Below are 26,734 nucleotides of genomic sequence, written 5' to 3' on the forward strand. Positions count from 1 at the left end.
CAAAGTATTGGAGCCTCAGCTTCACGATCTGTCCTTCCATTGATCCCTTCATGGATCAATGCCTTGTCGTGGCGAAGGGGCTTGAATAACTCAGAGAAGCTATGAGCTATGCCATGCAGGGCCACCCAAGATGGACAGGTCATAGTGGAGAGTTTTGACTAAACGTGATCCACCTGGAGAAGGAACTGGCAAGCCACTCCAGTACCCCTGCCAAGAAAACTCCATGGACAAAGACAACAGACAGAATCTACCCAGTTTAAATTATCATTGCTAGTGATGTTGAGCTTCTGTAGTAACTCTACTGCACCTTTTATGGGCATGCCCCAAATTACTAAAACTCTACATTCATTGAAATACTGTAGGTCATGATTTAGTGGGAAATTGTTTGGTGCCCAGGGAAATTTTTGAGGTAACAGGGAAGTTCTTGAGATAACAGCTCACTTGTTAATTGCAGATTGGATGGCTATCTGTTTAGATCATAGCTGCCAAGTTATCCCTTTTTTAAAGGGATTTTTCATTATGCTGAATAGGCTTCCTCGCGAGAAAAGGGAAAACTTGGCAGCTATGGTTTAGATTCAGACAACAAAACCCTCTATTCTTTGGGTGCATGGATAGCAAGGGTGAAAAAAACCTTGATGGCAGGCAGCCAAGATGCCTTTACCAGATTAAACAGATATCCAAACACCCGCTCTAGAAGATATCCTTAGAACATGCCAGCACAAACATACAATTATCCTCCTTTGAGATAATGTGTTATGTTTCAGCAGGCTGGCTAAGCAATGTTGACCATGAGACCATAAATATAACTTGAAAGCGGTTTAATAAAAGTTTTGAGGACTGGATTCCACTGTTCCAGGAATTTTGGCCAGAATCAAACCAGTTGCTTTAAATGCACTGATAACCTAGGGGTTTCATTCATTCATTTATTCCCTTTAACTGGCAGTTTCCAACAGTTTCAGAAGATGTTTGCTACCGGTATGTGGCATATGGATGTGGTGGTGATGGAACACCTCTCCAAAGTTCCTTTTGGCACACAAAACTAGCTGCTGTGTTCTTTGGGTCCAGGCGCTTGTTTACAGACCAGATAATTTCCTGCTGTGGAACTGAAAGCATTTTGTTGTGTACCATCAAGGACCTCTCCAGTTATCTGCTGACATCAGCAACAAAGCTACTTTTGATAATGTATTTTGTCATGGCCATTACCATTATTTTGTTAGTCCAATATCTGAAGGCAGTCACTTTATTTCTTTGGGCTAATGTACTGTAATTTAAAAATGTTGTGGTTTTTTTGGACACTCACCAGCTTGCTAAAACCATGGACATAAAATGCCAGGAAGTTGTATTGTTCTCCCATCTTGCCAATGCTGACAGAATCCTGCTTCGTGGGACAGGGGGAAATCAGACTTCAGACAGTCTAGGACTGGATCCAGACACATCAAAGAAGTGGTTTAGTTAAATGAGCTGTAAACTTCACACGGGGAAGTTCCGTTGGTGAAAAGCAGGACTCCACAGCGCCATCTGGTGTTATAGTGTTATAACACATATAAAGCGCTTTATCTTTACAAATGTAGCTGAGTCCTAGGAAAGGCTTTTGAAATGTCAAAATGTCATAATGGAAATTTGTAGCATCTGTTTTCGTCTAAACATGATTGCTCTAGCAGGACCTTTTGATATTAGTTTTTTTACATATATTTTGAGCTATTTATAGAATTCTAGAGAAACAAAGGATAACACTACTTTTTAGGTTTGTCAAGACATTTGTATTAATATGTGCCCACATTTCACAGATAAATTTGAAAGGATCACACAGACTTAAAATGCAGGCTTTGGCCAAAATAGGAGGGACACTGCATTTCTACCAGTAAATTCTGGGCACAGCCAAGGACTTCTAAGTTTTATTTCAGTTGAACAAGTGAGCATGTGTTTCACCAATTCTCACTGAAATCATTCTGATTTTAACATGTTAAATTTTGACTGAATGGTGCCCTCCTTTTGAAAACTTTGGCCCCTCTTATTTATTTTTACAACTAACTGAAGAAATTGGGCCAGTTCAGTAAAACAATCTTGGCATAATGTATTTATGAAACAAAAAATGAGCATTGTGTCTGGACACTCACCCCTTCTCTCCTTCCATTTTGTGCTGGTTTAGGTGCTTTTCTAATGATTTGTGCCCTGTTATTCAGAAACCAGGAAATTGTGCCTTAGTCTCTGCCTACTAACCAGGATATGAAACCAGAATTGGATCAGATTCTGTGTTTGTTCTTAGTTTAATAAACCATGGTTTATTGAGCCAAGATCATTACGGTACTTCTGAACTGGCCCACTATTTGAAGTTTGAAAAGTGAACCTTTGGACCTTTATGAAAAAAATGCAGCAATCCTTGCCAGGTCTTCAAAAGTTTTGCTTTTTATATAAATCCTTGTCTCGGTGTGATAATGTAGCTAAATATTAACACAGCACCACTTTGTTTGATAGATGTGATCTTCAACTCAGATGCACTGCAAATAGTTTTCCCAAAGCTTTGCACAATTATAAAAATGGCATGTTTTGCAAGAATCAAGATGCCACCAAATCTTATGTTTATATATAAAAAAAATGTAAATTACATCGTTCAAATTATAAGCACCCAAGAAGCATAGTGTTCACTATTCTCATGCCTGAAGGATACTGGCACACACTCAGTGAAGGATAATACTTATAATATATCCAAACAGAATGAGGGAAGCTGTCTTGTTTGTAGTGTTATATAATCTGAGACACCTTTTTTTTTGGCTAAAGAACGGGACAAGTTATTTATGAAAAGCAAGTGTTCACTGCAATGACAAATTAGGGTCGCTAATTAGCAAGTGAATCCGTATTCAAGCCTGAGAAAGTCCAGATGTGGAATCAGTTGGGGCAGAAGCAGCTAACATAAGAGTACAGAAGATTCCTAGTGACTCACAGTTGAACTCAGGGTCAAACTCCAAAATGAAAAAAACCATGGCTGGGATGGTGAGGAAGCAGACAGTGATGGAGGAAGAATTGGGAGCTCATGGACAGAGGCAGAATCAAGAGTCTACGAAAGCAACATAGCATTTTTTAGTTTTTGGGGCCCGAGAAGGGTTTCTGTAAGAAACTGTAAGTGTACAGAAACAGCATTGGAAGTCAATGTGAATGTTACATGGTGAGGAAAAGGACAAGTGAAACCTGTTTCACCTTTTATGTGATTCCTGCTTCTATTAGATATTTGAATTGGCTCTTATGATCAACCAATCAAATGCTTATGGGTGGGGCTACTGGGGGTGGCCCGTGAATCTAATTGGGCTATGTAGTAGTAAGACGGCAGTGAGCAACATTGATGTGTTTCAATTACCTCTTTTCTATCCTAGGATCATCTCTCCGTTCATGAAGTGCGATGATGACATGTGAAAATATCTGCAAAAAAATATGCTTACTCATGGCCATAAAATTAAAGACCTCTTAGTATTATGTCGGTTTCTTACTCGGAGGAACAGACTGATTAGTGAAAGAGAATATGTCTTTTGCTGAGAGTGAAATATCAAGATGGAACCTCAGGCACGTCAAAAGAATAGCTGACCTCTTGGAGCCAGTGGCCTCGCCTAGCAATGCTAACAGGTTTTCACTGGATAAATCCGCCAGTGGCATAGACCAGTGCTTACACATTCCTGGAAAAGCAGACTCTGCATATAGTTCTTTCTCAGGTGGCTCAAATATCCCAGAGTGTCCTGTCCCATTTTGCTATAATGAGCATGATTCTCTGCCTCTAGAGCAGCTATCATATATGGACTCAGGATATGTTAGAGGCATTTATAATCCCAGTGCAATAAATCCAGCATTTAGACAGATGTATGAGGACAAGACAGTGGGAAAGAGCAGCCACTATATATTGGAAAATTCTGGCCTCGGCAAGCCATGTGGAAGCACATCTGCCCATGGGATGCCATACCAACCATCACCACCATTGGCTAAATTTCCATCACCTCGCCCACCATCCCCACCAACTCGAGTTGATAGCTATAAAACGAACAGAAATGTAGATCCAACTCATTCCGGAATTTGCTTCGACCCCAGTATGCAAGCAGATGTGTGCATTCAAGATACCGACTCTCCAGCAAACTATCACAATGATTACTGGCTCTCTAGATGGGAGGATGAAAGTCCAGTCACAGAAGAGGGTGACAGTCTGTATCCTGTCAGTCAACATATCACCAGGAATACCAGCTCCACCACACCTTTCATTTTTCAAGAAAATTTAAGATCTGGTTGTCTGGTCAAGACCCAGAATATTTTGTGTGCTCAAAATTCAGCCTGCTCTTATGCCTTTCCTGAGCCAATGGAGTCTAAGTCCCCTCCGTCACTACATACCAGCCACAATGCTGTTAATGATACACAAGAGAACAAACAGTATTTTAATGCCTGCAGTGTACACAAACCAGCCTTCGCAGCAGATCTGCCAAGCTGCGTGGCAGTATCCAGCACAAAGAAGGGGCAGCTTCATGGTGTTCTGCATCCATTCAGAGTTGCCGATCGCTCAGGATTGGGCCAAGATGAATACGAAAGCCGTTCGAACTTAAAATACACTGACAGCTCTCTTTCCAACAAGGCTGTGCTAGGGATGATTGAAAGCTATGAAGGCAACAAGAAACGTTTTTTCAGCTCTGAGGAAGGAAGCAGAGATGTCTGGCAACCACTTCTAAATCAGCAGTCTAGAATGCAGAAGCCACTGGCTCATGGCGTGGACCTCACAGAAACACCTCACTGGGAAGTCCAGGAGACGGTCAGTGCATTATCGTCTTATAGTCACGATGCTGAGACCTCTGCATCCCAACCACTGAATGGGTTTAGAAAAGCAAAGAAAAATGATATGAATAGCAGCCCTGACCTTCTGGTGAACCCCAGGCAAGAGGAAATGCTCAAGCCTGTTTGTTTTCCAAAGCATCATTTTTCTAAGAAAACTGAAAGTCAGCCCCTGGATGACTCTGCCAGTATAAAGATAAACAGAAAGACAACTCCTCTGCTTTACTATCTTTCTGGTGGGAAAAATCCCAGTTTTATGAGTCATGAAAACTGGACTCAAGAAGGAGGAGGAGGAGGAGGAGGAGGAGGAGATGATGTTGCTTTAAGATCTCCAAGGAACAATCTCCCAGTCTCTGCAGAGCCGATAGAGATACCATGGGACACCAAGCCATGTATGGATAATTCTGGCAGCAACCATGAAGGGCAAATTCTAGGGAGCCCTGCATCATCAGTGGATGAGAAGTTCAAGAATGACTATCGGGAAAAACTTAAAGTTGCTCAAAGAAAGGTCCTGAGAGAAACCTCTTTCAAGAGAAAGGATTTACAAATGAGCTTGCCTGTTCGGCTGAAGCAGACACCGTCTTCAAGGCCATCCATTCAGCACCTGAGGTCTTTGTCATTATCTAGTACAAGCGAGGACTCCAAGTTGATTCCTGCCTCCAAGCCACTGGCAAGCATCAGCAACGAGGAAGAATCAAAGAGGCCACAGGCAGCCCGAATTGGGGGGAGGAAAAGGGCTACCAAAGAACAGAAGAAAATCTCTTATTCTGAACCCGAGAAACTCAACCAGCTGGATGATCAGAGAGATCAAAGCATTTCGTGGAGAAAGCAAAATGCAAGGTCCCGGTCCGATGAGATCAATGAGCGAGACACTAAGATCATTAGAGGTAAAGCTCTGGAAAACCAGGGAAGGTCTCTTTCTAAGGCAGAACTGAAACAAATACAGCACAATGCACTTCTTGACTACATGGAACGGAAGATTGGGCAACGGCCTGCCATCGTGCAGAGCAGCGCACAGCAAAAGCCCCCTTTGCAACCGAGGACTTCAAATTCAAATAAGTTTGTGGAAGACAGCACTTCCCATTCCAGTGCCAGCAGAAAGCTGAGGAATATGGATGGTTTCTGCCAGTTTCCTGTCCCAGGGAAGATTAAGGAGCCACTCTCTTTCCCTCCTAGTTTAACATCTACAACCGCTGCCACCATGACCGACAGACACAGCACCAATTCTCCAGTGTTTGAAACGGCTAATGAAGGAAGTTGTGCCAGCAAGTGTGACTCGGCTAAAAGTCTTCTTCACTCAGGTTCTGTCTGCAGCAGAAGCCGAGGGAGATCAAAATCAACTCCTCCTCCTGTGCAGGTAAACCAAGTAGCTATTTAGGTCACATCCACACATTTGCACCACTCTAATAGTCACAGCTTCCCCATAGAGATGCAACTCCCAGCATCCATAGTAAATTACAGTTCCCAGGTTTGCGAAGTTGATGTGCTTTAAATGTTCTTTTAAGTGTGTGGTGTGGATGTGACCTAAGATATAACTTGCCACTTGCAATTATATTAGTGATAAGTTGTTATTATCAATGAGCTAAATGTAGACCAGGGGTAAGCATTTTTTTTCAGCAGGGGGCCAGTCCACTGTCCCTCAGACCTTGTGGGGGGCTGGACTATATTATTTTTTGGGGGGGATGAACAAATTCCTATGCCCCACAAATAACCCAGAGATGCATTTTAAATAAAAGCACACATTCTACTCGATTCCCAGACCGTCCACGGGCCAGATTGAGAAGGCGATTGGGCCTGATCTGGCCCCCGGGCCTTAGTTTGCCTACCCATGATGTAGACCAGGCATCCCCAAACTGCGGCCCTCCAGATGTTTTGGCCTACAACTCCCATGATCCATAGCTAACAGGACCAGTGGTCAGGGATGATGGGAATTGTAGTCCAAAACATCTGGAGGGCCAAAGTTTGGGGATGCCTAATGTAGACCATAAAGGAGTATCTTGCTGTGCACCATCAGGATGCATTTTGCCTGGGTAGAAGTCTCCCTGTTGATTGTACTTTAAAAATAACACTGGAGTTTGGAAAGCACATTGAAGAAAATAATAAGAAAGCATGCCTTTATTATGCATGATGCATTCTAATAAATGTTAAAGAGAACTAGCATGGAATGTTAGTTCAGCCTTCCTCAATTTAGGGCCCTTGAGTTGTTTTGCCCTATAATTCTCACCATCCACAACTATTGGCAATCCTGGCTGTGGCTCATGGGAGTTGAAGTCCAACAACATCTAGAGGGCAGGTTGGGAAAATCTGCTCTAATTCAGTAATCTGAACAGTTCCCATTCTCGGTAGCCCTCTTCTTAAATTATTTTCATTCTGATTTAAGAAGGGGGCTACCAAGAGTTGGAATTGTTCAGATTATGGAATTAAAAAAGGTAAAGGTAAAGGTTCCCGACTGTTAGGTCCAGTCCCGGACGACTCTGGGGTTGTGCACTCATCTCGCTCTATAGGCCGAGGGAGCTGGCATTTGTCCACAGACAGCGTCCGGGTCATGTGGCCAGCATGACTAAGCCACTTCTGGCGAACCAGAGCAGCACACAGAAACACCGTTTACCTTCCTGCCGGAGCCGTGCCTATTTATCTACTTGCACTATGATGTGCTTTCGAACTGCTAGGTTGGCAGGAGTAGGGACCGAGAAACAGGAGCTCATCCTGTCGCGGGGATTCGAACTGCTGACCTTCTGATCGGCAAGCCCTAGGCTTTGTGGTTTAGACCACAGCGCGACCCGTGTCCCATTATGGAATTAGAGCAAACCAAATATGAAACCGGTGATTTCACATCCCTTACTTTATCTGTCATTGAGACCACTGAGGCTTAATTTTGTCTGTTCATGCCCAGTGTTACTTGAATTGTAGCAATCTCTCCCCCTCTCAAAATTTAATGCCATAAAGCGGAGCTACAGTATATATGGAATTGTGCATTACTGAAATAAAGTGATCTTTGCAGGACTTAGGAATGTGAGACTAAAAACTCCTGCTACACTTTCTTCTCATATCAGTAGCTCTTCTGTTCCATATTTTCTAATACGGAAGAATTGGATAAAATTATATAATAAACTTCTGGTCTCCTAACTTCTTTTTAGTTCTGACTTTTCCAGTCTGAATGAGCCAGCACAATTATGAACTCACCATAATTTCGTTCTTTCAAACTGCTTGGAGAGCTGCTTCATGAAAGTCCAATTGCCTATGTAAAATTCACTTGTAATGTGCAAATCTTGAGAGTAGTACAATTCCCTATATGGAAGTGAATTCTGATTAGGAACTTTTGTCTTTTGCGAAGAGGTGCTCAGATACTATGCAAGGTATACTGGCATAGATGGTGAATCTTGATGGATTTCCATTCCTCAGAGAAACCACATAGGTTCTGGAGTTTGCCATTCCAGAAGAGGCTCTGATGTGTGAACTGCCCTAGCCTCACTGTCTTACACTTTCCTGTTTAATACTCCCCTGGTTCACAACATCAGCTGTTGGCTTTTTTATTTCTGTCATGCTCCATAAACCTTTTCCAGCTTCAGGGGAGAAATATGCACTTCTCAGTGCCAACATTTGGAGGACAATGTCTGTCAACAGTGCTGGAAAAACAGGATAAGGAAGGCAAACAGAGGCAAAGGGGAAAGAAAAAAATAGAGAAAGAGCCGTAGTACTACCTACATATGTAATAAGAAACTGTTCATAATCTCCTTGGTTTCAGGAGAGAGAGAAAAGACTCCTGCTAAGGGTATGTTATGTACTGAGCTGAATCCTAGAACAATAGGATTCAGAATCAGCGGGAGCTACCCAATCCAACTCCAGGTGGAAGTGAATCCGCAACCTGATTGGCCTGCTGGAGCAGCCAATCAGGCGGCTGGCAGAAGTGAATCTGCTACCTGATTGGCCTATAGGAGCAGCCAATCAGGCTGCAGGCAGAAGTCAATCCACAATATAATTGGCCCACAGGTGTAGCCCTGAAGTAGCCAATCACGCAAGGCCCATTGTGTAAATAATGTATATAAGCAGATGGTTTTGGGAAAAGAGCCATTCGTCTTCTCTTCTCCTCCTTGATGACTATGAGCTGAATAAAGAGCATGAAATTCACTCTCGACTCCGAGTATATATTTCACTGGCGACGAAGGTGGGATCCTGCTGAGCTGACCGCCACCACGCACTGCACCGCAGCACCGCCACCTGCTGCACCGCTGCATCGCACCGTGCATCCAGGCTTCAGCTCCAGGACCCAAGGAACCCAGAATGGCAACCGACAGCAGCTTCTCGCCATTCAAACCAGCATCAGGAGACTGGGAAGGGTACGCCGCCCGTTTCAACTTCCTCCTGCAAGCGAAAGAAGTCACCAACGATGCCATGAAGAGGGCGACATTCTTCAGCGTCTGTGGAGAGGAGACGTTTGAAATCGCCCGGGCTCTCCTTGCACCTAGAGATGTCGCTACCGTCTCTTACAAAACAATAATGGAACGGCTGAAGGAGCACTTCTCACCACAGCCCTCGGTGGTAGCTTGCCGAAATGCCTTCTACGCAAAGCGGCAAGCCCCGGGGGAAACCATAACTGGGTTTGTGACCTCCCTCCGCCAAGCCGCCCGGTTATGCAACTTCTCAGAATTGGAGAACATGCTTCGTGACCGCCTCGTCGGTGGCCTGAGGGACGAGATGTTGCAACGACGCCTCTACGCCAAAAAAGACCTCACGTTCCAGATTGCTCTGGAGGAAGCCCTGGCAACCGAAGCCGCCGAGAGGTCAACGCAAGAGGCACGACCGGCCCCGCCATCCCAACCGAGGGTCTACCACGAAGACCTCACCGACGAATCCGAATCTGACAGGGAGGAAGTACACCGAGTACAGCGGCGCACTCAAGCAGCACACACACCACAGCAGCCTCGACGAGAAGGAGGGAACTGTGCAAGCTGCGGGGAGAACCACGAGAGGAGGACCTGTCGTTTCCGCAACGCAGAGTGCAGGCAGTGCAGAAAATTGGGACACATCGCCCGGGTGTGTCGGGCTCGACTCACCCGTCGACAAGCATCAGATGACCGACCCAGGAGCCCCAGGTCACACGGCACCATGCACCAAGGCAACTCAACGGAGATCACGGACTACCAGGTATTCCAGTTGCCCCATCCCAGCACAGAGAAAATTTATATAGAGGTACAGATAGAGGGAGCCCCATGCCGCATGGAGCTGGACACGGGTTCAACTCTATCCATAATCTCGGCCCGAACATTAAGGGAACTGTGCCCTAATGGGGGTCCCAAACTAAGGCCGGCCCCATTCACCCTCCGGGACTTCCAGAAACGTAAGGTCCCTACTATGGGGGTGGGGACCTTCAGGGTGCAATATCGAGGGCGAAAGCAACAATTGGACTTGCTGGTAGTTAAGGGCCCCTACGTTAGCTTACTGGGACTGGCATGGTTTGGACCTCTGGGGCTAGCCGTTACCGGGGTGAACCGCACTAGCTTACAAGTGGACGTGGACGCCATATGCAAAGAGTTTCCAGGGGTTTTCGATGGGGCATTGGGACGATATACAGGACCCCCCATTGCCCTACAGCTAGACCCCGCTGTACGACCCATCAGGCACAAGGCCCGCCGGGTCCCGTTCGCCCTGAAACCCCGCATAGACGAGGAATTGGACCGGCTCGTGGAGCAAGGAGTGCTGGAGCCGGTGCCCAACGCCCCCTGGGAAACTCCAATTGTCACACCCGTCAAGCCTAACGGTTCGGTCCGCATCTGTGCAGACTACAAATGCACCATAAACAAGGCTCTCACGGCCCATGCATACCCTGTGCCAGTGGTCAGCCATGTCCTCGCCACCCTGGCTGGGTCAAAAATCTTTGGCAAACTGGACTTGGCCCAAGCGTATCAACAGTTGCCTGTGGACGAAGCCACAGCAGAGGCTCAGACGATTGTGACGCACAGAGGGGCATTCAGAGTAAAGCGGCTGCAATTTGGCGTTAGCGTGGCACCAGGCATATTCCAGAATCTAATGGACTCTCTCCTTAAAGGGATTCCTGGTGTCACCCCCTTCTTCGATGATGTACTGATCGCCGGGCCCACACCAGAGGAATTTGAGGACCGCCTCCGCTCCGTCCTGCACCGTTTCCAGACGGCGGGCCTCAAGGTGAAGCGGGAAAAGTGTTTACTGGGAGTGCCGCAGGTGGACTTTCTGGGATTTAAGGTGGACGCAGAAGGGGTCCATCCAACCGGTGACAAGGTACGGGCCATTTGTGAGGCCCCAGCGCCCAAGAGCAAGTCCGAACTTCAGTCATTCTTGGGACTATTGAACTTTTACCATGCCTTCCTTCCCCATAAGGCAGCGGTAGCGGAGCCCCTACACAGACTCCTAGATAAAAGGGCCCCTTGGGTGTGGGGCCAGCGACAAAGGGCCGCATTCCAGGCAGTCAAGGACTTGCTCGTCTTGAACTCGGTCTTAGCACACTTCGACGAGAGGCTGCCAGTGGTGCTGGCATGCGACGCCTCTCCCTATGGCATCGGCGCTGTCCTGGGACACCAACTCCCGGATGGAAGAGAGGTGCCGGTGGCATACTTCTCCCAGACGCTTGCTGCAGCCGAACGAAACTACTCACAGATTGACAAGGAGGGTCTGGCAATCGTGAAGGGCGTAAAAAAATTCCATGATTTCTTGTACGGGCGGCCCTTTACCATAGTGACTGACCACAAGCCGTTGCTTGGCCTGTTTGCCCCTGAGAAGCAGACCCCCCAAGTGTTGTCTCCACGTGTCCTCAGGTGGTCAATTTTCCTTGCCGGCTACCAGTATGCACTAATCCACCGCCCTGGGAAGGCGATGGGCCACGCAGACGCCCTCAGCAGGCTACCACTACCAGAAACAGGCCCCGACCCAGCGCCTGCGCAAGAGGTTATGACCCTGGAGCTGCTTCCCGACCGACCCATTCAGGCACAAGAAGTTGCGCACCATTCCACAAAAGATAGGGTCATCTCCCGGGTCCTGGACTGGGTGTGGCGAGGATGGCCCAGCAGCAGCCCCGGGCCAGAATTCGCTGGCTACACAAACCGCAAACATGAACTGTCGGCCCACAAGGGGTGCCTGTTATGGGGAAGCAGGGTTGTTGTTCCCCAGCCCCTCCGCAAAAGGGTCCTCACAGCCCTACACGAGACACACCCAGGGGTAGTGAGGATGAAGGCCCTTGCCAGGAGTTATGTGTGGTGGCCGGGGATTGACAGAGAGATAGAGGCCTGGGTCCAACACTGCCAGACCTGCCAAGAATCCCGCCCGGATCCCCCAAGGGCCCCAGTCCAGCCCTGGGAGTCCGCCCGACATCCATGGTCACGCTTGCACGTGGACTTCGCTGGCCCCTTCCAGGGAAAAACATTCTTCATAGTGGTGGATTCCTACACCAAATGGCTGGAGGTCGCACTGGTACCATCCACTTCTACGGCGGCAGCCATCCGGGTACTACGTAAGCTGTTTGCGACCCACGGGCTCCCTGACACCCTCGTCTCGGACAATGGAACCGCATTCACGTCAGAGGAGTTCCAGACCTTCACAGCGCAGAACGCCATCCGCCACATCCGCTCAGCACCATTCCACCCTGCCACCAATGGCCAAGCGGAGCGCATGGTGCGGACCACCAAGGACAGCCTCCGCCGCATGACACAAGGGGACTGGGAATACCGCCTTGCCGCATTTCTTCTAGCACAGCACAGCACCCCAAGCACAACGACGGGCCGGAGCCCAGCTGAATTACTAATGGGCCGGCGCCTTGCAACTAGACTGGACCGACTTCACCCCGACAGAGCTCAGGATGAGGTAGTGGTGGGGAAAGGCAGGAACCCCCGGACATTTGTGGCCCAGGACCCAGTGTATGCAAAGAATTTTGGGGCAGGCCCAGCATGGGTACCCGCCACAGTCACCAAGGTGACCGGTCCCGTGTCGTACGAGGTACTAACGGAAGGGGGGCAATGTTGGCGCCGCCACTGCGACCAGCTACGGCGACGATTCCCAGGAGGAACCCGGGAGGAGAGCGGGACAGAGGGGTCCCAAGGGGACAGCAGGGCAGTGAGGCCTGTAGAGCGAGAGGGGTGGGCAGGGGAAGCAGAAGCAGTAGGCACAGAGGGGCGCCCCGAGGCTGGAAGGACACCGGAACCAGAGCTACAACCTAGTGGTTCAGTGGCGCCAGACCAGACAGCCCCGGCACAGCCAGCAGCCTCGGAACACGAGCCAGAACCAGAACCCCTGACCAAGGAACACCCCAGGCCACAACGCACACGGAGGCGGCCAGCAGACCTTGGGGACTACGAATGCAACTTCCCGGGCAGGACTGGAACTTAGAGGGGAGGGGTGTTATGTACTGAGCTGAATCCTAGAACAATAGGATTCAGAATCAGCGGGAGCTACCCAATCCAACTCCAGGTGGAAGTGAATCCGCAACCTGATTGGCCTGCTGGAGCAGCCAATCAGGCGGCTGGCAGAAGTGAATCTGCTACCTGATTGGCCTATAGGAGCAGCCAATCAGGCTGCAGGCAGAAGTCAATCCACAATATAATTGGCCCACAGGTGTAGCCCTGAAGTAGCCAATCACGCAAGGCCCATTGTGTAAATAATGTATATAAGCAGATGGTTTTGGGAAAAGAGCCATTCGTCTTCTCTTCTCCTCCTTGATGACTATGAGCTGAATAAAGAGCATGAAATTCACTCTCGACTCCGAGTATATATTTCAGGGTAGCTAGTCACTTTTTGTTTTAAGGATCAGGAAGCAGCAGGCAAATTCTATTATTGGGCAAGATGGACCTTTGGTCTGTTTCAGGATGAGGATAGTGCAGCTTAATATTTTCCTAGTATATGCCATTCGACAAATGAGGTTCCGGAGATAAGCATGGCAGAGTACTCTGGCACTATGCCTTAGAGAACTCTTAAGAGGCGGCTAAAGACCTTATGTATCTCAAGATGTTGCTGCATTCTAATTTCCATCATTCCTGACCATGGGCCATGGTGATTGCTGGGGAGCTGCAGTTTCCCCATCTATGTGTATTACTACTTCGGAACCAAGGAAAGTTTAGGTTCTGTCTTCTAATGTTTCTTCTTCTGGAACTGAGGGACCTTCAGTCCCGTCCCACCTCAACTACATATGACCTTTTTTATTTAGGGCTGAGAAATCTCTCTCTAGTGAGTTAGCATGCAAATGAAAAGTAGAGAGCTACAAAGTCATATGGAGGGGTCTCCTCATCATAAAACATGGTTGTTTTTCCATTCCCAGGTTTTCTATAGCTCCACAGCCTGCCCTGCGTTGTCGGCTCAAGAGCATGAATACTATCCCACGCACCCCAAGTAAGTGTGCAAATATTCACAGGACCAGCTCTTACGATTAGATTTTCACTGTGTTATGTCTTGATGAGAATAGGCTTTTCCCATGGGTGCGTTCATGTGGAGAACCTAAGACAGGCATGCCCCATTTCAGAAGTTTGGCCATTGCATCTCAGAAGGAATTTCCATTTGCTTCTGGTTCCATTTCCATTGGACCCTAATGTTTTAGCTACTGTGATGGTCATGGAAATTGTTTCTGGGAGGCAATCGCTGTATGGGGTGAGTCATACATTAGGTTTGTAGTGTAAGTGCATCACTGGAAATGTGTCTCATGGTAAGACCAACACAGTTACATGTCTGAACCAGCTCTTAGTTCCACCCAAATGTATAAGTTTTTTCAGATACATCTGAGCAATTCTACCTGCCAGGCTACTGTGATATAACACTGTGCAACTTTCCTATTGACCAAGCTATGCACGAAATCTCCTGGGTACAGTCACTTGCCCCACCATCATTTTGAGACTGTGCATGAGGACTGGGTGAATGTATGTTCAGGCTTTCTTGTGAATGTGCACGGTTGCTGGCATAATGGAATTGCATTCTCCATTCAGTTCCCATTCATTCCAGCACATATATTTTGTTGATCGGTCGCTTTGAAAACAAACAAGTGAATAACAAAACATCTATATAACTGAAAGGGTTGAATGGTTCTGCCTTCTATGTAGCACTATTGGGATTGCAAATGAATGCAGTGGTTGCAGATAATGGTTTTAAAGAGTACTCAAGATGGAATCAAGAATGAGTGCAGCAAATTCAAGAGTTGGAGAGTGTGGTTGTTTGGTGTTATTTGAGATCATAGCTCCACCATCTGATCTCCTGTTGAAACAGCATTTGACTTGCAAGGGGGAGACATGCCTAAGGAGAAGAAAATGGAAGTTTCCTCTGGATCTGTTTATAACTCTTAAGATGCAGCATACTTAAAATAGAACTTTAAAACAAAAGGGAGTTTTGGCACGAATGCAGTATAAAAAGACTGGTTAAAACTCAAGTTAAGTGAAGGATGGAAAAATATTTAGATGTGAGATTATCCCGTCAGTTAGCACAGACTGATAGACTATGGATGATACATTTTATTATCTTTCACTGACAGAGAAAGCCACAGGCCCAGCTAAAATAGCACACGTCAACCTTCACCAGCTACCTCCATTTCCCGTACCCTTTAAATTCTTCAGTTCCTTTCCAGAACGAAATGTGGTACCATAACTGCATTCCAGTGCATTAGGATTCCAACTTCAAAGCAACTCATAAAAGTGCTTCAGATTTATTAGGTTTGCACAGTCAGCTGCTCTAAAGGAAGGGAACAGGTCATTTTATAACCCACCTGCCCCCAGTATTGTTATTATCTGATTGTAGGGGCACCTGCTCTTTTAATGCGTGCATTAATATACCAAATGAACAAGTTGTTGTTTGCATGCACACAAAAAGCTGGTGTTCATTACCTAAGATGGTTGTTGCCCTGGATAGAAGCAGTACAGCTAAACACCCTTGAGAGGGAATAGCTACGGTAAGTGATCACATAGGAAGCCTTACACAAAATCAATTCACATGTGTCAGTTAACATCACTGAGGGTGTGTTTACCTAGCAGATTTTACACACGAATGAATAACAATTTGGGTATCAGAGAGCTTCCAGGTGCTTGCATCTTTTGCGTCAAAAGTTTAGTTTTTATTTTTCATTTTCTCAGTCCAAATGCTTCCCTACTTTTTCCATTTGGCGCTAGGTGGGGAGGGAAGCCTCATTCTATAATTAGGCAATGGAAGCTGGTCTGTTAGGGCAAAGGATGAATGAAATGAAGTGACTTTGCTTTTTAATATCGATATTTGAAACCAAACTTTAGCTCCCCATCAAAGGAGAAACTGGAAGCTGATCCGTCTGACAAAACAGATGCTCTGGTGGCTGCAAAGCAAAGTGCTGGAAGAAGAGGGGAGTCTATGGGAGAACCTGGGACCTCTGAAATGGCTAGACTGTCCCCATTGAGCCAAAGTACAGATCAGCTTCACCATCTGAAGAGCTGGCATATTTCCTCTGGGCCACAGACAGGCAAAGACTGGCAAGGAGAAAAGCATCCAAATACTCTGCCGCATTGTGAGCCTGCATCTTCTGGACCCAGACAGCCACATGTGGAAGGTGTTGGAGGACAAAGGGGATCAAATTCAACAGCCCATGAACTGAAACAACCTCCTACCACAAATAAAGTATCGCACACTTTCCCAAGTGTAATCAGTGGCAGGTTGCCAAATCCAAACGTACCTTTGGAGCCCCTTCATTCTTCACCAGCCCTTCCTGCTCCTGCTGAGATGGACGATGAGGTTTTTAAGGAGTCTTTCAGCAGTGGCTCAGATGTAGCCTCTGACCTCCCTTCCCTCCATAGAGAAAGTAGGAGTTTTATTCCGAGCAGAAGAGCACCACAGCCTGCCATGATGTCTCCGGCTTCCGCAGAAGGAAAGCAAGTCAAGGAAGAACCTAGTACCAGGTAAAAATAAACATTCCCATTTGGTGCCAATGCGTTTCTATTTATTCTGAGCTGCCATGTTAACTCAGAGAGAGCACACATGCACATATAAAATGTATAATACATAGAAGGTGATGCACTCTGCAACCCCCTGGGAAAAGCTCACAATCACTTTGGCACAATCAATTTGGCCTGGAAAAGTGCAGTTTTGAAGGAGAGGAACAGAATGTTGCTGACACTATAATCATGCTTGCCTCCCTCCACTGCTTCTTAATAATAGTCTTGAGCAGTCATCCCCAAACTTTGGCCCTCCAGATGTTTTGGACTTCAGTTCCCATCATCCCTGACCACTGGTCCTGTTAGCTAGGGATCATGGGAGTTGTAGGCCAAAACATCTGGAGGGCCGCAGTTTGGGGATGCCTGGTCTTGAGTGTCGGGAACTGCTGGGACTGGAATTGGGGATGTTTGTTTCTGTGTGCTGCTGTCCCATGTGGCGGGCTATGAGAACTGCAGCCTGGAGCATCTTCCTTGCTGCAAAGCATTCTCAGGCCCCGAACCAGCCTTCTCTATCCAGGCTCCGGGGCAGCCCCTAACACTAGGAGGCATGATGCAGTCACCTCAGGTGACAGATACTAAGGGGCACAGATGGCAGCGAGATGTTGAGAGAGCAGAGATGTGTGTGGTACACAGCATAGTCTGTGTGACCCTTAAGTTTGGGCCACATTAACACCATACATCTAAAGCATCTATTTGTAGCCGGTATCTGAAGAAGTGTGCATGCACACGAAAGCTCATACCAATGACAAACTTACAGTAGTTGGTCTTTAAGGTGCTACTGGAAGGAATTTTTTATTTTGTTTCGATTACGGCAGACCAACATGGCTACCTACCTGTATCTAAAGCATGGTTATACCATGCCTGAAGAATTCTATTGTATACAACACAACACAGTGGCCCCAATATAACTCAAATAACAAAAACAAAAGGTTTGGGGAGCACCTTTGTTATGAGCATGTCTGGTTAAATGTGGGGCAGGGGGCGGGGGAGCCTGAAAGACATTGCAGCTAAATATCTGACTTTTGCTTGATGCACAGAAATTAATTAGATGCAGCTTCCTCTTCTGTCCATGCTAGGAAGCGTCATTTGTTGCATTTCTGTGTGATGGACACAGGAGCAGAATCAGTTGTGGGGAAAGGTAGTATCCCCGCACAATTCCTGTTGTGTACTCAATGTACCTTTTCAGGGGCCTGTATTTGAATAATCTGGTTTCCCCCTTTAATACTTGCTAGGTGTGATGTGGTCCTACTGGGTATGGCTGTGTGTGCACATGCTTATGTTTCTATATGATGGAAGAGAAGGCTGTGTGCTGCTCTGCCTTGCTGAAAGACAGTTGTGTTTCTATTTGTTGTTCTTAATAATAATAATAATAATAATAATAATAATAATGCTGTTTATAAACCTACCAGTCATGAACCTGAAAGCAGGACTTAACCAGACATGTTAAGTACTCCATCCCTGGAGCCCAGAGGCAAAGAAGAATCACAATAATTGTATACAGCTTTGTCTTTCTTCCAGCTTCCCTATCCATGAGAAAGAAGAATCTAGTCTTGGAAATAGCAGAGAAGATGAGAATTCTCCTGAAAATTCACATGGTGCAGACATGGCTCTTGACTTCCCGGCTTTCAAAGAACAGAACAGCAGACATTCTCAGTTGAAAAAAGAATTCAGTGACAAATCCCAACTTTCCAGTGTTTCTGGAAGAACCCGGTGGCAGCAATTAGAGGCAAATAACGCAACCCATGACTCAGAGAGGAGGGCATATTATTGCACTGCCTTGTTAGAAAGCCAAGGACATAGAGATACTAGCCATCCATTAGCAGATTCGGGAGCTCTGCAAGATGAGCATGATTGTAACTTTCCAGCACAAGGCACAGATTTATCTTTAGCACAGTCAATATCGACAGAGGACCAAAGGTGTGAAGACCTTGCAGTTGAGATTATTGCCAAAGACAAGTCTCTGGTTGACATCCTCACACCCCATCCCACCAGAAAGACTGCTTTAGATCTCATGGAAGGCCTTTTCCCTGTGAACATTTCAATGCCAGGCAGATCCTGCAGAAGGAAGGAGGGAATTCAGTCTGTCCAAGAAAAAGAGTAAGTTTATATATTTCTTATTATTTGTTTTTTATTAAAGATTTTCTTGGGTTAGGAAAGCACATACACTGTAAGTTTATATGGCACAGAGAGCCACAGGAAGCATACTTTGGGTAGGGGCAGGGGAATCCCATCCTGTTTTGCCACCTGAGGTGAAATGGGAAGGTGCTCTCTGGTATGCATGCTGCACAGAACTCACCTACCTTTGCCAGTCCTGCCAAAGCCTCGCTTACTGGGTTGTGCGGCTTCCAGGTACCAGCGAGATCTCAGGAGGGCCTCTGCAAAAATTTGCAGGGCACTCACAAGATTTCACCAGAACCCACAGCATATGCTTCTTTCTCACTTCGCCAGCAGGGAGGGGCACCCGTGTTGACTCCTTTGAAACTGCTAACCACATTTCTCTCTCACACACACACATGCCCCACACCCAGCAGAGTATTGGCTTCATACCCCACCCTGCAAGAAAATCATTGGGGGGGAGACTCCTAATAACCCTGAATTCCCATTAAGAAAATTTACACCAGGGGTTCCTAACAAACTGCAAAATATGGTGACCCAGCAGGCATTACAGTATCTTTGTTGAATTAGTAATACTTTGAATGGCATCCCAATGTTTGAGAGGCTGCAAAAGTGGTTTTGAGTGCTCTGTCTGAGCACTTTTTTGTGATCAGTAATATCTCTGTTAATATGTAATTTGTCACATTGTTAAAGAAGCATTTATAATGATTGTTCTTTTATTTTAACAGCCAAAGAAGCAGTGACTGTGCAGCAGACCCATCTCATGGGACTCAGAGTTTTCTTGAGCAAAGTACAGATCAAATTCTGAGTAAAAGCAGAGAAAGTCTTGATGATCCAGACAGCATTACATCAAAGAAAGTAGGTAGACAAGTGACCATGCAATCCTGTATATGTTTATTCAGACAGAAGTTCTGTTGGGTTCCATGGGACTTCCTCTCTGATATGTGAGTGTAGTAGGGCTGGGGAAACTTCAGACAACCTTTGGACAACCATCCCAATCCAGATTTGGGAGGTCTCCTCAAGCCGTGACACATGACACACCCTCCAGCAGTTTCCTAAGCTTCCATGTTTGTCTGACTGCATCCTTTCATACATACATATAGACATACATACATAACTGTTTTAGTATGCTGCCATTCCACAGTTAAAACCATGCTCAAGGCGGCTTACAACATAAAAAAACACATAGTTACAAACATAACAAAAATAGTCATAAACAATAAAAAGCATCAAAAAGCACACAACCCAACTGAAACAATTTCCACATAAATTATAACACATAAAGAAATATTTAAAAAAATACCAATAACAGCAACAACCTCCTCCAACAAAAAAATCCCTAAACAATACCCTTAGTTCCATCACTTGTGCAGTTCTGATGAGCTTAAATTGCCCTCCTTTACATCAACAGGTTTTTGCTCTTATTTCATCCTTTCCACTGGTGATGTTGTGATGTCTTTGCCAGAAGATCTGGCATACATTGGTTCCATTTTGAATAAATGCAGTTTGCCTCAGATTCTCCTGCTTAGAAATAGCTTCATGGCTGTGAACTGGGTGAGACCAGGCCATGAACCCTACATGAAGGAGACCTGGCATCCCGTGGGAATATGATACGCTTCGTTTTGAGATCTGGCAGCCCTTCCTATTGACAGGCTTGGTGTGTCATATTGGCTTTCACAATGCAGAGAATGAAACCATAACTGAGGAAATAGTTATACTGAGGCTCCTTTGGCAGAAATCCCAGGTTTCTTTGCAAAGGAGGCTCACTAGTCATTAAAACTTGGCGACATTTCAACTCTGCCAGTCATGTTCTGCCCACCTGTAACTTTCTTCGGCAGTTTATAAGTTGTTGCTTCCTATGATGAACCTGACTTGTCCCAGCCATTGATATAAGCGCCAGTGTTGGATAGTGGTTTGAACGCCAGGCTAAGATCAGAGAGAGCCAAGTTCAAATTCCCACTCAACAATGAAGTTCATTGAGTGAGCTCAGGCTACTCAATCCCTCTCTCCCTAACCTATCTCATAGGGTTGCTGTGAGAATAAATGGGTGAGCAAGAACCTCATAAGCCTCTTGAGCAAGGCACAAAGGTAAATAAATAAATCACTGTTAAAACGTGGCCATGTTGATCTTACTGCCCTCTGTTTTAAAAACCATTTTAGGTGCCTACAGGGGCAGCCTAGTTAGTATAAACATGCATGTTCAAGTTCCTGTGGCTGAATCCCGCCTATCACATACATAGACAGGACCCACTTATTTACTCCATATCTGGCCCACCATGCTTTTCCCCATCTAAATGTTGATAAATCTTGGCATCAGACAGAGGTGTGGCTGCCTCAACTCTGATGTATAGTGACATTCATTGTGTGCATACCAGGACCCCGGAGACAGGGGAATCTGACTTTATTGTAGAGAGTTGAGGCTTTAAAAGAATTGGGGACCAGTAGCTTGCTTTCCTCCACTTCCTGGAATCTTATTTTTCCTCTTCTGCCTGATGCCTGCTTGAGGACAGATGGCTGAGCTGGACCCCATGGTGGTGTGCACTATTTTGTACACTTATGGAAATGCCAGAAACAAAGTTCTTTGGTGACTGTAAGTCTTGAATCCCACTTGCAGATGAATCTCATGGGGTGTCCGGAGCACAGTCTAGTCCTGTTGTATTAGATGAGTTTCAGCTGATAAGGCTCAAGGATGTGGACAAGATGCTCGGATCAGTCAGGGCAACCACTTGCGTTTTAGACCCTTGTGGTTCCAGTCCTACTTGGATGGTCGTTCCCAGAGGGTGTTGCTTGGGGAATGCTTTTCTGAAGGAGCAGGTTCATAGCTTGGGGGTACTCCTGGATCTTCTGCTGTCACTTGAGGCTCAGGTAGCCTCAGTGGCCTGGAGTGCCTTCCATCAGCTTTGGCTGGTGGCCCAGCTATGCCCCTATCTGGACAGGGATAGCCTCATTACTGTTGTCTATGCTCTGGTAGCCTCAAGGTTGGATTACTGCAATGCGTTATACGTTCAGAATCTTCAGCTAGTGCAGAATTAAGTGGCCAGGTTGCTCACCAGAGCAAGACAGTTTGAGCACATTACACCAACCCTGATCTGACTGCACTGGCTACCAATTAGTTTCTGGGCCCAATTAAAATTGCTGGTTTTGACCTATAAATCCTTAAATGGCTCACGACCACAATACCTCAAGGACTGCCTCTTTCCATATGAACCTACCTGGACCCCGAGATCATCTTCTGAGGCCTTGCTTCATGTGCCACCTCCTCAAGATGTCCAGAGGGTGGCAATATGAGAACGGGCCTTCTCTGCAGTGGCTCCCCATTTGTGGAATGCTCTCCCCAGGGAAGTTCGCCTGGTGTCTTCATTATACACCATTAGGTGACAGGCAAAAATGTAACTTTTTAACGAGGTCTTTGGGTGATTTCATTGACATCCTATGCCCTTTTAAAATGTGTTTTATGGGGGGGTTATTGGGTTGTTGTTTTTATTTTGATTGTATGTTTTGTGGTTTTATATTTTGTTTTATATTTTGATTTTGTTCTGTGAACCATCTAATAATAATAATAATAATAATAGCAGCTACTACTACCCAGGCCAAGCGGTGAAAAAAGGCATTCACCTAAGTAATATTTGCCAGCATTTTCATTATAATAATTTGTATTTGTTTTATTACAGAATTGTATAGCTTTGCTCCTGCATTGTGTGAAAAGGCTTGCCTCAATCAGTTTTCTTGAAAAGTAACTATATACTCAGAAGCAATTTTAGCCCAAGCTTTGTGTCCCCTTTTAGGATATCCCTGAAACCTCAATAAGACAATTTTTGTGGAGGCAAATATGGAGCAATAGGCCTTCCTAGCTGTCCAATGTTTTAGACAGACTTGGATTTCCTTCACTCCCATAGAAACTCACCTAGGAGCTTAAGGCAGTAAAAATAGGCTTATAAACCCTGCCATGCCAGGTAGAAGATATTTGCTAAGAATGTTTTCCTCTTAAGTGTTCCTTCAAGGCCTGCCACCTTATCCGAGAACCACCCTACTAAAACCTGTCTATCAAACCCAGTTCAGTTTCTCAATGGCTTCCTTCCTTGCAGAGAGAACTTATTTCCAGCATCCATTTGAAGCTACAGGCTCTGTGGCTTGAGAGGGAGCTTATCGAGTCTGAAGCTAAGGGGTATGCTGTGCGTGGCAAGGAGCTCGAGTCTCTGGTCCAAGACCTGTGTAAACCCAATGAGTATGAGCGCTACATGATGTTCATTGGTGATCTGGAGAAGGTGGTGAGCCTGCTGCTGTGCCTCTCCAGCCGCCTTGCTCGGGTCCAAAACGCTATGGAGAAAATGGATGAAAACACAGATGCTGAGGAGAAGGTGAGAAATCACCATGTTGCCAGCTGTCCCCAATCTGACTTCTGCCCCTCTGAAGTCTTTTTTCAGTGTTCCACAGTATGGAGGTCTCTCAGGCGAAGTATTAACTCTTGTTTGGAGACTGGGAACTAGACACACGACATAGGAGACACCAGAGGAATTGGAAGTGGGGTGTATGGGATCCCTTTCATCTCTGGCCATTTCCCCCTTCAAAATTATTTCCATAAAGTAAAAGATGGGTAGAAAAGTAGACAGAAAGCTTTTTTTAAAAAAGAAAGAAAGAAAGAACAGGGAAGCAGCTAGGGATGGTAATGTTTTACAGCCTTGTCTCTACTGCACCCTCAGGCTGGCAAGCAACTGTTCATACATTTACTGTGTGTTACATTTAATTTGATCCTCAGTCAGTCTTTCCACCATAAGCTGTACCTGCAGACAAGCACAAATATTTCGGGGGTGGGGATCATTCTGCAACTTCAATGATGTTGGTAAAATCCATTTGTTTGCTCTGATCACATTTCTCTCACTTCTTGGGTCCATAAAATACACCACATGTGCCATATTGAAGCTACACAAGAGTCTCTGTTGTTTTTAGTAACTTGCTCTGGGATTACTTTTCATAATGAGGAGCAGATAATAAATACAGTGGTACCTCGCAAGACGAATGCCCTGCAAGACGAATTTTTCGCAAGACGAATGCATCTTGCGATCTGATGGTGACTCGCAAGACGAATTTGTTTTGCGAAAAATTCGTCTTGCGAATCGCGGTTTCCCATAGGAATGCATTGAAATTTAAATTTTTTTTATTTAAAATATATTTTTATTAATTTTCCAATTAAAACCAATTATATCACATTCATTATTTCAAATTATACACATATATATATCAATCAAACCGAATGTTATGCCAAATCGTCTAGAAAGTTTTTTATTTGGGTTCCCATGCTTCAAGAAATTGGGGATTCCTCGCAACCGTCCACTGCCGTCTTTTTTCTAAAGTTCAAATCGTCCTCCAAGTTCATAATAATCCAGATCTTCCCCTTACAGTCACATAGATGTTTTCCACTTTCAACCGATTATTTCCCAGCTGCTGAGATAAATATCAAACAAGGTTTCACAGATGTTCTTTCTCCTGTAGTCCAGCCTCCCCATAAATCTTCTTGGTCTGGAGCTCCCTGTTGCGTCGACTCTCAACACGAAGCAGCGCCATCTTAAAAAAAACTCAAATCACTTTCGTTTTCTCTCATAGCCATGAAGATTAACGATCTTTATAGAATTTACAGCTTTTCCAGGCAGAAGACCCAAACATCAAACCATAAACTCTTGGTAAATTAATGGATCTCCTTGCCCTATAGCTGAACTTAGCTTCAGGTCGCTGCTCCAATTCAAAGTGCGTCACAGCTCATAAATCCTCCGAACGCGTCCAGGACTCCTTCCGTCCGACTAGGGGGGGGGGGCTTTTCTCATCGGCAACTCCACATCTTTAAAAAATATGCTCAGTAACAACAGTTTATAAAGTTCAACTCACACAGTCTTTTGCTTCTCTTTCACTCCAAACAAGCCAGGACATCGCGTCTGGGAAGGTACGAAATAACTCATATGAAGAAAAATAAAAAAAAACTCAATTCCCTTATCGCTCCGTCCCCATCAATCCTTCTTCCAGATGATATACAGCCTTTGACTCCTCTCCCTCAGCAGCATAAATTTCTCAGCAGTAAACAGCGCTTCTTCCCCTCCTTCTGAAGTATGTCCATAGATTTAAGCCTAATTATCTTCTTTAACCATGGAAATCCCCGCCATGCAGATTAGCGTCCGGGAGTCCTGGCCCTCGTAAGTGCTTTTCAGCCCAAGCTCCCCCCACTCCATAAACAGTCGGAGTGGGTCTGGGGGCATCGCGGGCCAGCGGCCCCTCTCCGTAACCCCCGGAGAGGGTAGGGGGTTGCCATTTACTCCCCTAGCAACCGCCAAATTCCTTACGAAGGTCAGAGGGATGGAAAACAGGTCCGCCATTCCTGCCGGCGGAAACCGGAACCTGCATTGAAATTTAATTAATGCGTTCCTATGGACAGAAAAAGAAATTTCAATGCATTCCGATGGGAAACCGCGATTCGCAAGATGAAATTTTCGCAAAACGAATTGACTTGCAGAACGAATTAAATTCGTCTTGCAAGGCACCACTGTATTATGAATAAATAGGCATCTGTGACTACAGGACAGAAGGAAATAATCGTTGCATGTTATAATGTTTGCACACTAATTTCTGAGTTGTTTTGGTTGTCTTTAGCAGTCATTAAAAGAGCGGCACAGACTCTTGTCCAGGCAGCGGGAGGATGCAAAGGACCTGAAAGAGAACCTGGATCGGAGAGAAAGGGTGGTGTCGGGTATTCTTTCCAAATACATGACTGAAACGCAGCTTCAGGACTACAAGCACTTTGTACAGGAAAAGACATCACTATTGATTGAACAGAAGGACCTTGAGGAGCAGATGAAGTTTCTTGAAGAGAAACTGGAGAGGTTGGAGAAGAGTATTCCTACTTAAAGCCATATTAGCAGGCCACTTGTTTTCATGAATGAAACGACTGCGCTAGAACTCCATCTGTATCCATGGAAACATTTAAGAAGGGAGCAAGGCTGTGTTTGGTGACTTCACATAGGCATCTCAGTGCCTCAGTGCTGACAAGGGCTTAATTGGCCCAGGCAAACATTCTTAGGAGAAAGTGACAAAACCTTAACTGTAGGTGGCAATGCATTTTATCTTGGAATGACTGATGCAATGCGTCTTGCCTTTCATTAATGAGCTGGTGCGCTGTTTTTCTTTCCTGCAGACTGCTGGTCTGTTTCCAGACTGACATCATCCCAATAAAGAATATATAAGTATCATAAAATGTTTTCCTCTTTCTGGATGGAGTGGGTATTTAATTGACAGGCAACATTCACGTTTAAATGTGAAACACAATAGCACCAACTCTTGCAGGCACAACACTTGCAGGCCTTTTAACGAACTCCTTTTCCAGTTTAACCACAGAGCTTCCCTCTAACAAGGGAGCAGCTTGCAGGGCCAATAACTCTATGAAACAGTAATAAAACCCAGCCTGGAGCTATTCAGGTACTAGAATTGTTTCTTCAGAACATGGGTGTGCAGGATGTTGAGGAATACCCCTTTCTGCCTGCCTTTCTTTCTTGCTCTCCTACTTTACTCTTACTAGGTGTGCTTAAAATTATTTCCAGTTTCCCATATACAGCCATATCTTTTTCAAAATATGTACCCAGATTTTATATGCAATAATTGGTATCCTATGAATGATTTTTTTGGGGGGACAGCATTCCATTTAATTAAAACATTTATTCCTTAAGAAGCAATATGTAAATTTAGCAGACATAAGAAGCTGCCTTTAACTGGGTTCAACCATTGGTCTGTTCTGATGGGTCCTGGCTCCAGGGATTGGGCAATTCTTCACCAGAACACCCTCAATGCCCCCCCCCCAATGTGGAAGAGGCAAGTCATTGCCTAATAATTTTCTTAAGCTGAATCTGATCTTTTTGAATACTCTGTGCAAAATGGAAATGATAACACTG

The 26,734-nt window shown here is 45.6% G+C and overlaps 1 protein-coding gene across 7 annotated transcripts in view; it reads left to right on the forward strand.

Annotated features, from left to right (window-relative positions):
- SHROOM1 (shroom family member 1) overlaps positions 1-26,043 on the forward strand; it is a 47,377-nt gene extending 21,334 nt beyond the window's left edge. For 6 of the 7 annotated variants that reach the window (XM_088663149.1, XM_088663147.1, XM_088663148.1 and 3 more), the window contains 7 exons: positions 3,369-6,154; positions 14,075-14,145; positions 16,020-16,655; positions 18,210-18,788; positions 19,535-19,664; positions 22,892-23,164; positions 25,443-26,043. In XM_088663149.1, coding sequence (XP_088519275.1) covers positions 3,515-6,154; positions 14,075-14,145; positions 16,020-16,655; positions 18,210-18,788; positions 19,535-19,664; positions 22,892-23,164; positions 25,443-25,697 — 4,584 coding nt within the window. In that variant the 5' untranslated portion in view covers positions 3,369-3,514 and the 3' untranslated portion in view covers positions 25,698-26,043. The remainder of the gene's footprint in view (positions 1-3,368; positions 6,155-14,074; positions 14,146-16,019; positions 16,656-18,209; positions 18,789-19,534; positions 19,665-22,891; positions 23,165-25,442) is intronic. The other variant, XM_088663153.1, reaches the window with a different exon arrangement.
- The last annotated feature ends 691 nt before the right edge of the window (positions 26,044-26,734 follow it).

Source organism: Zootoca vivipara, chromosome 2, assembly GCF_965207765.1.
Source record: "Zootoca vivipara chromosome 2, rZooViv2.hap1.1, whole genome shotgun sequence".
Lineage (NCBI taxonomy): Eukaryota > Metazoa > Chordata > Lepidosauria > Squamata > Lacertidae > Zootoca > Zootoca vivipara.